The following is a 15439-nucleotide window of genomic DNA, read 5'->3' as shown; positions in this document are numbered from 1 at the left end:
CGTTATGGGGTTACCAAATGTTTGTGAAAGCACTTGTTCATTCAACAAATATTTACTAGAAACAAATCACTATTTTCTTAACTGCAATAAAAGGGCCAATTAATTCTTCCACTTTTCTTAGGAATAAAGAGTAAGATACTATCTTAGATAACTGATGGATACCTTCCCTACAGGCCTTTAACTAATTAAAATTTAGTGATTGCAAATTGTTAGCAATTGGTCTAGTACAGTGGTCGGCAAACTCATTAGTCAACAGAGCCAAATATCAACAGTACAATGATTGAAATTTCTTTTGAGAGCCAAATTTTTTAAACTTAAACTTCTTCTAATGCCACTTTTTCAAAATAGACTCGCCCAGGCCGTGGTATTTTGTGGAAGAGCCACACTCAAGGGGCCAAAGAGCCGCATGTGGCTCGCGAGCCGCAGTTTGCCGACCATGGGTCTAGTAGAATGGTGCTTTAAAAAAAAATCATCACCTGAGGATATGTTTATTGATTTTAGAAAGAGTAAGAGAGAAAGAGAAACATCGATAGTTTGCCTCTTGTATGCACCCCAACCAGGGAATGACCCAGCAACCTAGGTATGTGCCCTGACTGGGAACCGAACCTGCAAACTATCGGTGTACAGGGGGACGCTCAACCAACTGAGCCACAATGGCGCTTTCTTAACTTCCAAACTTCACAATATATATGAGTACCTGAAATTTCCAGATAAGAATAATAAAAACCCAAATGCATAGGTATAAGGAGAGTATTTCCAATTAGATTTTAAAAAGTAATTTAACTCTTTGAAGCTGCCATTTCTGATATGGGGACTGGGAAGAACTTTGCACACAAAGGTGAGTTATTGGAATCTTACCGCATTTTCCGGCGTATAAGACGACTGGGCGTATAGAAGATTTTCCTGGGTTAAAAAGTCGTCTTATACACCGGAAAATACTGTATTTAAATTTTAAAAAATGTGTAACTAACCAAATTATCTTTTAGATATATACCCCTGTGAGATGAGATGGGGTCTATGGTTAAGAGCATCAATCAAATTCTTGGTTTCCCATCTTTAGTATAAAACATATTTAACAGAGTCCAACAGTGAAAGAGAACACTTTCTGGAATTTTGTTAAGTCAGTGCTGTATTACAGGAGAAAATGTTTTTTTTGTTCAGTGAAGATCAGTTGCTGGTTTTAGACAATATCTAAACCAAACCACCCAAGCAAACCCTTAATTACAATATGGATAATTCCACAGAGTCCCTGCCCAGCATAAAAACTAAAGTAAAAGAACCAAGTGGATGTGTTGAGGTATGACAAAGCCCTCAGCTTACTTTTCGTGTGTGTGTGTGTGTGTGTGTGTGTGTGTGTGTGTACGTGTACATAAAATCTATCCTTGAAATAGCAGTTTACTCACTGTATAATGGGAATATTGATGCCTACATTTCAGAGGGTTAAAGATAAGATATAGGCTGGTTACCAACACGTGTTTATAGGGTCTCTTATATAAGCTAGTACTGGGGATACTATAATAAACTAGAGGTCTGACTTTAAAACTCTGACCTTCCAGTTGGGGAAGATGAACAACACATAAAATTAATGAGATAATGTCAGCTCAGCCTTATGAAGAAGACAACAGGCCAAGGTGGCGTGATGTGGTAAATCATCACCAAATGTGGAGCTGTCGCTGAGGTGGTAAGAAAAGGAATCGTGAAATTGTAAGTTGGGACTAGAATGAGAAGACGTAGACATCCTACTTGTGGGGCTTGGGAAGTAGAAATGTGGAGGATCCCAAACAGAATGAAGAGGAAGTACACACTGAGCTGGAAGGATGTTGGAAGCAGAGGAAGAAGGCAGGTGTGCAGAGGAGCAGTGGGCCAGGAGAAGGATGCAGGCAGATGGGAGTTTGGAGGGTGTAGGAAGAAAGAGCTGCAGATCACGTAGGGCTTTTGATTTTATTCTACAGGTTATCGGCGACCCTGGAGGCAAGTTTTCAGTTAACAAGGCTGTTATGCAGAGGGTGATCTATAGACGGGCAGAAGTGGAAGCAGCATGTTGAGTTAGGAAGCTGGTTTGACGAGTTGGGCTACAGCTTTAGCGATGAAGACATTGAGAAGTAGTGAAACTGGGGATATCTTTGGAGGATAAAACCAAAAGTAGTTGCCAATGGACTGGATAAAGATAGTTAAGGAAAACAAGAAACCAAAAATGATGCCTAGGTTTGAGGCTCAAGCAACTGGGCAGATGGGGAAGGCTTGAGTTAGGGAGATAATTCTTGGACAATGTTTTGATGAAAAGGTATTAAAAGCCTGGTTGACTAAAATGCATGGGGAGAGGTCAAGCTGGAGAATAAATGATCTATGAAGAACATGTGGGGTTAAATGACATCACTTGCCAGAAAGTGTAGGCAGGGAAGAGAAGAGGGGAAGCCGTGAATGTTCCAACATTTAGAGGAAAAGAGCCCAGCAAGGAGTCTGTAACCAGGAAGGGGAGGCACATGCTAAACCTGGATGAGCATTATCCCTCTTCTGTGCAGAGCATCACGCTGCTATGTCGCTATGGTGATATAGACTGGGTGTATACTGCTGGTAACTTTTTAATGGACTCCATAAACGGATCCAATGCCTAAGGTGGGAGAGTATTTTCTATAGAGATTCCAACTTAGCTTGATCAAAGTGTCATTTGCTTGTTTTAGTTAGTCATTATTTATTTTAGTGAGTCAGTCTAGCAGTACCTTTAGAATGACACTAGCTTTTACTTTTTAACCCATATTTCCTTTTAGAAAAAACACACACACCCAAACCACTAAATAACTGTTATAATTTTTTTATTATATATTTTAGATAATTATATTTGCATAATTCTGTCCTCTCTTTCTCCAGATATGAATTCAGCAACTACAAGGGCCTGGGAAACTGCTTCAAGATTTATTTCTGGAAGAAACCTCAAAGTCAGATGCTCTAAAAATATTCTTCCCTGAAGAAGCTTCTTGAATTATTGAAAGGTACCACAGTTGTAGCTCACTCGTCCTACATTTCCCCCTAAATCGGGGGTAAACTCAGTATTGACTCACTTCTGATCATCTCTCCTACCGGAGCCAATGGCCAATTGCTGGTGCGACTTTGATTTAACCCTCTCAGACTGGCTGCTTAACTTTTGCTTAGCAATATATCTGATGTTCTTCTATTTAAAAAAAATCCCCCCAAATTCTGTGTGTGGGGGTGGGGGAGGACATACACAGGTAAGGGTGTGCATGAGGGTCTGGTTTGTGTGGAGAAAACGTTTCCTTTGAGTCAAAAGACTATATTTGAAGCTAACTTTCCTCAAAGAAAAACTATAATATACGTTACATTCCTGATAACAGTTCAGATAACCTGTTTTTTAAAAAACCAGAATGCCTATAAGCACAATAGGTAATACACTACGAGTAATGTGCTTTTTATAAGGCATAATAAGGGTCTAGAATGTGCATAACTTGATTGGGTAAAATATTACAATAATCAACCTTTTAAAATGCTACCACTGATGTGGAAGGGGAGTGCAATTAAATGAAAGACTCTCTGGACTCAGGTTGTAGAAACTGAAGAGGAAGCTGTGGTCCAGTTACAGAGAGGCTAGGAAAGCACGGTGTGTGTGTGTGTGTGTGTGTGTGTGTGTGTGTGTGTGTGTGTGAGAGAGAGAGAGAGAGAGAGAGAGAGAGAGAGAGAGAGAAGAAAGAGAGAAGAGAGAGAGAGAGAGGAGAGAGGAGAGAGAGAGAGAAAGGAGAGGAGAGAGAAAGAGAGAGAGGAGGGAGAGGAGAGAGAAGAGGGAGAGGAGAGAGGAGAGAGAGAGAGAGGAGGGAGAGGAGAGAGAGAGAGGAGAGAGGAGAGAGAGAAGGTATGGGGAACATAGGATCTTGAGGACCAATAAAAAAACAGGCTTTCAGGGAAACCATGCTGGGCCAGCTATGAGTCCTGAGAGATCCAACTGTGCTATAGGAGTGAACTATAGGAAGTCAAACTGCTCTAAGTTGAGGCCCATCTTAGAGTAAAAGGCTGACCTCTGAGGTCTTTTGCACCAGAACTACTATTACAACATCCCACTTTGCTTATTAAAATGAAATTTATTAAATGGTCTTCTCAGGCATCTTTCACATATGTACTTTCTTTTCAATTTATTCCGCGTTACTACAAAAAGCAGTTCGCATTAAATATCAGGAGAGATGTGTGCGCGTGGGTTTTAAAAAACATGGTCTCTTTGATTACTCCAGTCATGACATTAGATTGGAAAGAATTTCCTTCCAGGATCCTTATCATTATTGTGAAGTATTTGTTCTTTGAGTCTCCTGCCTTGTTTTTAAGATCACCTTATTATGCAACATCTGCTCTGAATTTCAAATGTGATAAACAGAGTATGAGTGCTGGTGGCAGATGGCTAATGACCAGCAGCGACAGGGCATTCAAGCCTGCCTTGTTTTCCGAGAAGCGATATTTTCATGTTAATTCGCTCTGTGTCCTGCAAAGATGAGACAAATCACCTGCTCATAATTCAGGCAAAGTGGAGACCACCAGGAGCAGAGAGGGGCCATGGCTCGATCCCTCTGGGGTGAGAGGAGAGAAGCTCTGGGAGGCTTTCCTCATCTGCAGTACAGGGGACCGGTCAGTCACTTTGCATTATGTCAGCTCTAAAAAGATGAATCAGCCCCGGGCATCCCATATTGACACCAGAGCCACTGCTTACTGCAGGCAGATATTATTCATTAAAACAGATATTTTCCAGAGGCAGAAAACAGGTGCTATTAAGAGTGTGTGTCAGCCTCTGAAGTCTGGGTTTTGTAAAACAAACCTAATAGTACACACAATCTCCGACTGAAACTATTACAGCCAACAGAAATCTCCAAGAAACATTCAGCTGAAGATAAAATGAAATGTAATTCACGGAGAAAATGACCCATGCAGACACACAAACCTTTTCGGCTTTCTCAAGCCCTATAGAATTCATTTGTCAAAGATGCATAACTAAAATATAATTTCTATTCCAGGGCTGAGTCATCCAAAGAGGCCATATGGTCTTGCACTAAAAGAGCCCTGTCCTATTTTGGAGAGGTGGCTGATCTTTAGTGTGCCCTTTCAGGGTCTTCGAATTCCCACTTGTGAAATTATATCGCCAACTTCATCGAACATGTTACATTCACAGAATGTCCAAAGAATATTAGGCTCTCAAAGACTTGATTAGATAGTCGATAAGCCAGGTCCTATGCGAGGAAAGATAATGTACTAATCAAGGGAGGCCTAAGTACCAAATGACAGTTCAGAAGAAGAGGGCAGCCCTAACCGGTTTGGCTCAGTGGATAGAGCGTCAGCCTGCGGACTGAAGGGTCCCAGGTTCGATTCTGGTCAAGGGCATATACCTTGGTTGCGGGCACATCCCCAGTGGAGGGTGTGCATGAGGCAGCTGATAGATGTTTCTCTCTCATCGATGGTTCTAACTCTCTATCCCTCTCCCTTTTGTAATAATATATATTAAAAAAATAAAAAGAGGGCATTACTTTTTGAAAGCATTATGATTTTACATAGGTGTCTCTCCCCATATATATTCTGTCATATAGTGATCCTTTTTCTGGGTAGCAGTTACAAATGACTAAGGAACAAGGTGAAGGAATTTGTCTATAGTTCTTTCTGATCCTTTCTCATAGGGTGGCACATAAAGGCATGAAAGAGAAAAAAATAACAATCTGAAAGCCCCCCCTTTTTTTTCTCATGAAGTCCCCATAAATGGAAGGTGCTATGTAAGACACTGAAAATTTATCATGAACCCCAAAAGTGTATAAAGTGTCAATTTCTGCCTATAAGTTTAATTAAACATAAAAGTCCAAGAACAGTATCAAATCTCAAATGATCAAACAAAAATTAAACAAAGACAGCAATGAAGTCCTCCATAATTAAGTAGATAAAAAAAATGACTTCTGAATTAGAAAGAGGAAAGCAAGATATGGCAATGATAAGCCTATGAGACCAAATTTGATATTTGTTGACTTCATAGTACAGCAGGCACGAAGCTTCTTTAAGCAAAGGTCACCATCAACATGAATGGCTATATCTTGGGACATCAAGAAAAGAGACTAAAGAATGTGATGAAAACCTCAAGACGAAGTATGAATAAGCTCTCTATATGTGTTTATTAATTTTTTTAGAATAAGGTACAACTTAAAATGTTGGAAAGAAACACATATGGTTTTATTTTATTCTCACGATCCTCTCAATTACAATGAGCAGTTCAGGATTATACCCTTAAATTACTTTATCAAAGTCTGACATGAGCATTAAGCAATAATTACAAGATTTCCCCAATGAGTTCACCCAACTATCAACCATCACAAATACTTAAGGTGTTTTTATTCCTTAAAAAACCCCAAAAGGTATTTAAAAGAACTTGAAACATTGTTACGTGATATATGTAAATGGGGAAAATAAGCCTATCATGGGCTCTCTTGTACCAAACAGGTATTGAGCACAAAGATTTTACCCCTGAATATCTAGTCAGAGACATGGAGCATCCCAGTTTTATCCAACTAGTGCCCTCCTAATTCAATTTATGTCCTGAACGTACACTAGAATATCCCGAATTTAAGGGGGCTAATAGGTAAACAGTGCCACAGAAAATACAGTAGGAGACAGGTGGTTGAAGAAAATTCCCTTAGCCTAAATGATCTGATATGAGGCCTTTTCCAGACATTGTTTTATTCTATTACATGTTAAAATATTTTACACTTTTATAATTATTTTGCAACATGACATGTTCTGATCGATGAATAATGTCAATAACAGTGCCTATGACTTTGAAAAATATTTTAGAAAATATTTTGGTACCATAATGCAAAAATCAGCTATATTTTGTGCTTATTGATAAATAAGTTTTTTTAGCTTGAAAATACACCCTAAATTATTTAAATAACCACAGAGAATGTGTGCCTCATGCTTCTGTGTGCACTTTATCTCTCCCCTTATACTCTAAGGTCCTGAGCATAGGTTGATGACTAATTCAGTTTTGTGTCCCCGAAGTGTCTAGCATAGAACTCTCCCTGTAAATGTTCAATTGATATTGTTCAAGTATACTTAGAAAAGTACTCTTATTACAACAAAGCATTTTATTGAAGAATCCAACCTGTGTTCCCAACAGGTTGTTCATAATAACAATATTCACTTGATATACTTATTGAGGTATCTCACAAATGAGCCTATACAATGAAATATTTCTCTTCTCTGGTTATGTGCTTGAAAGTTCACTTAACCAGAATCTCAACTAGCCAGAACCTCCTACTTAGCAGGTATTTATCCTGCATTCCAATTGTTTAAAAAGTCAATTACAGAAACTAAAGATACAAGTGTTTATTAAAAATAAATTTGCATCAATTATATATTCAGCTTATAAGTATTCATTTGATGGTATTCTCGTATGTTTAAATGATTATTCATGTTTTCAATAATGACCTTAAAGGATCACAAATTCTCCAATTACAAAAAACAAACAAACAAAAAATAACCCTACATTTAATGAGGAAGATAAGTATATTAGCATAGCTTAGAAAATTTTTAAAAATTAGGGATGAAGACCAAATGGATATTATGATTAGCCTTAAGTTAGCAAAAAAATGTTCAATTAGCCATTAAGATACAAATTAACTGCCTGAAATATTTTGGTTGACGATAGCTTTATTTTACTATGGAAACTTCAATACACCATTAACCACAAACCTTACTTGACCACAGTCCCTCTCTCCACCTCCACCCCTACCAGCTAAAATGGTCCCGACAGGATCAGCGGAGGTGCTGCCCTGATGGCTGCAGAAATTTAAGAGTCTGTGGGCTCCTGTTCAACCCAGAACAAAGTGACATTCCCTTTCCCTGGAGAGAGGAAAAACTCAGAAATACTTTTAACAAGTCACCTTGTCAAAAGCTTCTGGTGACAAGCACCGTCCGTCCCCCCACCCCAAGTCAACCCTTGCTGGGCCACTCCGCCACTCCTCTCCTCTACTTCACTTTGGTGAGCACCCTTCTGCCTGTTCCTTATTTTATCCTGCTTACTTCTTCCTCCCTCGAAAATTGCCGCCACTCTGCATTTATATTCCTGCCAGGTGAAGCCTCAGTTGAGGTTCACTCTGGCTCATCAATCACTTTAACTACAGAGACTTTTGCAAACATGTCCAAAACTCAGCCGCCTCTAACATCCTAGGAGAATTTAATGTGAAGCTCAAAAGATCTATGCAGGTGGCTGTGCATGGAATAAATACTGTATATGGTTACCTTCTCTTGCTGCTTGAAAAATATGACCTCCCCAAAACAAAAATTTTGAATTTAGAAATATATCCGAAGAAGCCAATGATTATTTTGTCAGTCTATGCTTAAGCTACTGGTTAGCCATGAGTCTTATTTATTGAATACCTATGTGTATAAATCATTGTAGGGACCATCAGTATACAAAAATGAATGAATAGGTAAGAAGGATGGATAAATATTCACAATGAAAGGTAGAAAATATGATAAAGAGGGAGAGGTAAGTAGAACAATGGCTGTAATGAGATTACATCCAGCTATAAAAGCTGATCAAATGATAACCTGACAATTTTAAGCAGTGTTTACTGGTGGGGGGAGCAAAGAAGTGGCAATAAGAACGAGGGCCACAGAGGCAGGAAATTATGAGCCGCACTAAGAGAAAGGGGATTAGCCCAATGTGGCCAGAAAACAGTATGTGAAAATGGACTCAGCTCTGCACTGCGTACTGAGCGTGGGGTTTTGGACAAACTCAAAAAAAAGAAAGCTAAAGTCAATGGAACAAAATTTGAGAGGAAAGATGGGTGCAGAGCTAGAAGAGGACCAAGAACAGCTAGTTAGGAATACCTACATTTGAAGAGATTTAATGTCCTTAAACCTGCTCAGAAAGAAATGAGATAATTACTGAGCAGCATACTCTTTTATGAAAGGCAGATAAGAGAAAGTAAATTCTGTATTAGTCGAAAACCAAAGGAATAAATCAAGTTCCACATGTCAGTACCTGGGAATACCACCTGCTATCATTAAAAGACATTTCTTACTCTGTTTAAAAGATAAACTATTTTTTGCCCAGCTGGCAACGCTCAGTGGTTGAGCGTTGACCTATGAACCAGGAGGTCAAGGTTCGATTCCCGGTCAAGGCACATGCCTGGGTTGCGGGCTCGAGTCCAAATAGGGGTTGTGTAGGAGGCAGCTGATCAATAATTCTCTCTCATCATTGATGTTTCTATCTCTCTCCCTCTCTGAAATCAATAAAAATATATTTTAAAAAAAGAATATAGACAATTTGTCTTAAAAAAGATAAACTATTTTCATCTGTTTATTCCTATAAATATGATTTAACTCATTTATAAACAATGAATAAGATAAGGAATCTGCTTAATTAAGTCACCTAATTCACAAAAACAAAGGTTCTTCATGAAAACCTGCACATGATGTCATAGATCTAAAAGACCGACTGGGATGTTCAATTGAGCAGAACGAAGACACCAACTAAACTTTCTAAGTAGCTTTTCCCATTAGACTTAAAGGAAGAAAGAACTTCTAGTTAGTACACTGCATTTAGCTTGCCGACTTCTAAAAAACCTAAAGCCATCTTTAAAGCCCAAGGATTTGGGATGGTCCTTAGCACTGGCTTCCTATAAATGTTTTTATTAATGAGAAAAATTGGAGAAAGAAGGGCCTGAGACCAGTATTTCTGATTGGCATAGCATGGTATATCCTGGAGTCAATGTACAAGTAAAATACCTAATGTGCTCACATATGATGTTTCAGATTATATCTCTCAGAGTCCATGAATCATCAGAAAAACACTGAGTTATATTTATTGCACCATACTTTCCAAAGTTAGAGCCACATCATTAACAAATAGATATTTTTCAATAAATGTATTAAGAACTAAAGGATTTTCCACTGAGCCCTAACATTAACGAACTACAATATATCCCACTTAACTATATTAAATATATTTATCTATACACTGAGTTCCAAAAGCTCCAATTCTGGCAATTTCCATAAAGGAAAGAATGCCATTGTTTAATAGACTGTAACAGTGTGACTGTTTGACCAGGCAAAAAGACGATTCTTGGTACCTTTATGGTTTCAGTGGGCACTCCGGGCTCTGGAACTTTATTCAAATAAGTGGTCAAGTCTTGATCTACATGTTCAAACACTAATGTTAGTTTAGTTTCTCTGTCTGTTCGTGACACCGTGCACACATCGAATAACCTAAAAGGAAAAAGAAAGAGACAGTAAGTAGGTGCCAATAAGCAAAGAAGTAACCTGTACGTCTTACACATGTCCCTCATTTTGATCAAACAGGAATAAAAACAAGGCCAGTGTTGACCATTCCTTGGGATAATAAGTAAGGATACCCAACAGGACTTGACACACAGTAGCAAAGAGAAAGGAACAGGAGCGGAGCCTGAGAATATCTGTGTGGGGTGTTTCCTTATTTAAGACCTTAGGTGGAACTTGCTGCTGCTGATAGTTTTAAAACCTGCAGCCTAGGAAAAATATGGTTCTTCTTAGCTCACAGTTCGAGAATCATTAAAAAGCCCAACTGAGCATTCTTTGGAGATGCGGGACTCTGCAATGAAGTTTTCCCTGGAATTTAAGGTGGGAACAATCATGTCTGTGAAAATAAGTAGGATGGAATATGGAGAAATTTGATTTATTTCTAAGAGAGCCTTCTCATCCTGATGAATCAAATGATTTCCCTAGAAAGGGCATACATTCCTAGCTTTAAAATTCCAAATATCATGCTAATTAAAACTGTAAAATTCAAACTTTCCTTTTCAAGGGAAGAAACTGCGTTGGTAAACTATGTCATCTTAAATGATAAAGACAGACTAACCAACTTCATGATCAAGTACGGCTGGGCGAATTCAATTTTTTTCATAAAATCCTACACCAGTTCAAAATTTAAGTTTCAAAAACAAAGTTTTCAGTAGCAAAACAATTTTTAAGCCAAAGACACATTTCCCATTGATTTCAATCATAAAAGTACACTCTCTAGTACATGAGATGTTCAGCAAATGTTTGAAGAGTTAAACAAGCCACTCATAAACAAGCTGTCAGTAAATTTCTTGACAAGGATGTAATAGAAACACTCAGAAAAGGCTAATAAAATGTTATATTATTTTCTTTCATTTTAAAAACTTAGTAACACTCTTTTAAAGGGGAGAACTATAAATGTGTATATAACCCAATTACTAAAATGCAGGGTTGACTCTCAATTATCCACTTTGTATATTACCTCTGTTCAATTTTTAATGCCTACCTGGTTACCATACCACCCGACTGTATGTCTAGGCTATCTGGCACCCACAACGTTCTCTGGGAATCTAGACTCAATGTTAAACTAAAGAACACTATAAGTTAAATTTAGTGGGGTGAACAATACCACTACCAACCACACACACTTCACAGCCAGATTCATACTACTTTTTAATTATGGGCAGTTTGAGGTGAGTTCTACAACTCCATTCAAACCCACTAAGATCAAATGAATTTCTTCCTCACATGTATCTACTTCCAAATATTCTGACTGTTAAAGTTTTAATCATCTACTTCCAAAGTTATTTTTTTTTCTAAATTCTAAACTCTTCCAATGTCACCAATGTGACTTATTCTGGACTATTCTTCTGATAAAGTAAAAACTCCTAGTTAGTAAGTGTATTATAGAAAGTATCATAAGACATCTGAGTGCCACACTATGAAAAACATGACTGCTATTATGCATGGATCTGACACCCGAGACGTTTATCAAAACAACTCTATAAACTGGGTAATTCCAGGTAACTATCATGTATTCATTGGCTCCTGAGAACTATCTTCTTCCCATTAAACCCATAGACTTTGACGGCTTCACTTTTTATTTCCTTTGGAAGAAAAAGGAGTTCCAAATAACCAAGCTTCTTCCTATCTGTTGCGTCTACTTTTGTAATAAAATAAAACAGCAATGAACCAAAGATGGAATATACTAAACTCAAGCTCAAACCTGGGGCTGCACCATTGCCACTGTGCTTCTGAAATGTTCCTTTAAACCTGCTCCCCATTACATTTCCTTAATGAGGAAACAGTGTTTACCACTACTTCTGACAGCAATGATTTTAGTAACTCTAGTTTTTTTAAATTTATTTTTATTGTTTAAAGTATTACAAATAGTAGTACATGTCTCCTTCCCCCCCCCCCAATTGACCTTCCCCCAGCCTCCCCTACCCCCTGGCACATGCCCTCACCCCCATCCCAGTGTCTTGCATCCATTGGTTATGCTTATATGCATGCATACAAGTCCTTCGGTTGATCTCTTACCTCCCCCTGCCCCCCAACCCTCCCCAGCCTTAAGAGTTTTTAATATGTCAGACATTTAAGTACTTTACAAAAGGAAAAGAAACGTCTGACTGGGACATAACTAGAGAATGAAGTGATCACAACACACTGCTGAGCTGAAGTCACCTGCTCTCAAACCGTTAAGTTACCAAACAGCCGTGGCAGTATAATGTTGCTTCAGCTCATGAAACCGTTTGCAAGCACTCTTTGTATGACACAATACAAGAATAACATCCAACCCACCCAAGTACTTTTCCTCACAGTTATATCACTTTACTCAAAATATTAAGACTCACCATTTTGAGAAAAGGTCTTAATTTTGTTTTATTTATTTTCCAATTTTTATTTTTCAGTTACAATTTACATTCAGTATTATTCTGTATTAGTTTCAGGCATACAGCATAGTGGTCAGACAATCATATACTTTATAAAATGTTCCCCCCGATATTTCTAGTAGCCACCTGTCACCATATATACTTATTACAATGTTATTGCCTCTATTCCCTATGCTGAAATTTACATCCCCATGACTGTTTTGTAACTGCCAATTTGAAAGGCCTTAATTTTAACTGGTAATTTTTAAAAAGTGGGATTTTTAAAGAGCTGTGTCACAATATAGAGTGGAATCTTCTTATATGAATTTTAATGTATATACATATTCCAGGCTACAAAAAGAATGGTGTGAGGTAGGAGCAGCTCATGCTGTTCAAGGAGATAATCCTTTTTAAAGGTGGCATTACTAATTTCATTTGGGAAACGGAGCATATTACATTCTCTTCCAAAATTCACAAGTGACATCGAGGGAAGTGAAAGTCCTAGGAAGACCTGCAGGATATCCCCTTTTTGGTTCTACTGTTGGGTATCAACATCCTATAGCTCAGTACTCCACAGAAGCACTGGGAAATATTGCTCTTCACTTAAATAAGAAATTTAGTTTGACTTAATTGTTCAGTAAACATTATCAGAGAAATAATTAAGTTACATTAGTCACAATGGGTAGAAAAATGTCTTTTGACTCAACAGTTATAAATATTAATCTTAAGCATTTAGAACATAATATATATGATGCTTTTTCATCTACAAAGACTCCTTCTGGAATTACCACAAATCAAATCATAGGCACTTTGGTGGGAAATAAAGAGAAAATAGATGCAAATCTCATATAAGTAACTGAGCTAAACAAGAAATGAAATCCCTGATATTTGGCAAGAGGGTAACAACCTGTAATCTATCTATATAAAAGCCTAAGCAACCGTCGCAACCAAAACAACCGAACGGACGACCGAACAGGCTGTGTGGGGCGACCAGGCTGGCAGGGGGGTTAGTGAGGGACGACCAAACGACTGAGCAGCAGGCTGCATGGGGCGACCAGGCCAGCAGGGGGGTTAGTGAGGGATGACCAAACGATTGAGCAGCAGGCTGCATGGGGTGACCAGGCCAGCAGGGGGGGGGGGGGGGGGCAGTTGGGGGCGATCAGGCCAGCAGGCAGAGGCGGTTAGGGGTGATCAGGCTGTCAGGGGAGGGGCAGTTAGGGGCAATCAGGCAGACAGGCAGGTGAGCGGTTAGGAGCCAGCGGTCCTGGATTGAGAGAGGGATGTCTGATTGTGGGACAGTAGGACATCCCCCCCAGGGATCCTGGATTGGAGAGGGTGCAGGCTGGGCTGAAGGGACCCGCCCCCCCCCTGCACGAATTTCGTGCACTGGGCCTCTAGTATATTTATACAAATCAATGAGGATGTGGCCAGGCTGCCTAGAACCTCTCCACTTGTAAACCAAAAGAGCCAGACAGGTCTGAACGTTTGAACAAACACTGGAAAATAACTTCAACTGTATGATTCCTCATGTTGACTAACATCTCAAGACTTTTTAAACTTTTTTTTTATCCTATTCAGTAAACGGACAAAAATACCATTTCAATGACTGCAGTTCCATAAGAGAAATATAACACACTGTGTTGAATATGAGCAATATCTCAGATTACTTTGAGGGGAAATGAAAACTACCATTCCATATTTATGCATTAGAGCTTTGCTTAATGTGAACCAAGTGAATGTTCAAAAAGTAGAAGTGGCCTGGCCAGTGTGGCCCAATGGTTGAGCATTGATCCATAAATCAGGAGGTCAGGATTCGATTCCTGGTCAGGGCACTGCCTGGGTTGAGGGCTCCATCCCCAGCAGGGGGCATGCAGGAAGCAGCCAATATATGACTGACTCCCTTTTATCATTGATGTTCCTATCTCCCTCTCCCTTCTGCTCTGAAATCAATAAAAATATATCTTTTAAAATTATTTTTTAAAAAGTAGAAGTGAAAAGGGGTTCTCAGCACTTACTGAGTCCATGAATCCAGTTTAGCTGTGAAAACACAATCCAGAAGAGGCACAATTAAGCCAGCCAAGCCCCTCACTATCTCATAAAGTAATTCTCTCACTGTCTCTATTGTCTTGACCCCCAGCTGCAGGGCTGGAGCAAGCACTGTGGTCCAGCACAGCACTCAGCTTTCCAGCTGTCCCGATGATGTAATTATCTCATAACAAAACATCTCCGTGAATTAACTCTGCATCCTACCCATTGTAATTCTTAATGATTGCTTCCTGTTCACGTTCCCTAACTTGCTATTCTGGATCTATTGCATAGGCAAGTTGTCTTCATCTAATGGATGGGATTACATCCAATAAACTTGGGATTTCCAAAGATTATAATTTACAAAGGTCTCCCAAACAACATGCTTTGGAAACACAAGCCCTGCCTTTCTATTGTGCTTATAATAGAAGGGAAATCTGCATTATTTGCTGTGATTAAACTTTGACCTGTCACAGGAAGGCCTAGGAGGATTTTTTCCTGTTACTTTCCCCCTCCCCCCCCCCATAATCTTGCTTGGATCTTTGGACATCAAATGTAAGATGTCGGGCACAGCTGACTAAGGGCGCTAAACAAAATTTTACTTGAACTACAGCCTGTCATTGAAATTGAGAAGACTTTTCAAAAATCTCTAATCTCTTCCTTGATAGCCCAAAAGCACATACTGTGGCTATAGCTTGCATGCAACAAATTTATGTTCACACATTCCACTAGGCCTACACTACTGAATACTG

The 15439-nt window shown here is 39.0% G+C and overlaps 1 protein-coding gene across 4 annotated transcripts in view; it reads right to left on the bottom strand.

The window, feature by feature from the left end:
- The window catches only part of CDK6 (cyclin dependent kinase 6), a 212392-nt gene that overhangs the window by 141301 nt on the left and 55652 nt on the right, over positions 1–15439 (bottom strand). For all 4 annotated transcript variants that reach the window (XM_079786303.1, XM_079786304.1, XM_079786306.1 and 1 more), the window contains exon 3: positions 10107–10242. In XM_079786303.1, the coding sequence (XP_079642429.1) occupies positions 10107–10242 (136 nt within the window). The remainder of the gene's footprint in view (positions 1–10106; positions 10243–15439) is intronic.

Source organism: Cnephaeus nilssonii (genome assembly GCF_951640355.1).
Source record: "Cnephaeus nilssonii genome assembly, chromosome: 12".
Lineage (NCBI taxonomy): Eukaryota > Metazoa > Chordata > Mammalia > Chiroptera > Vespertilionidae > Cnephaeus > Cnephaeus nilssonii.
This window is presented reverse-complemented; position numbering and strand designations above follow the sequence as displayed.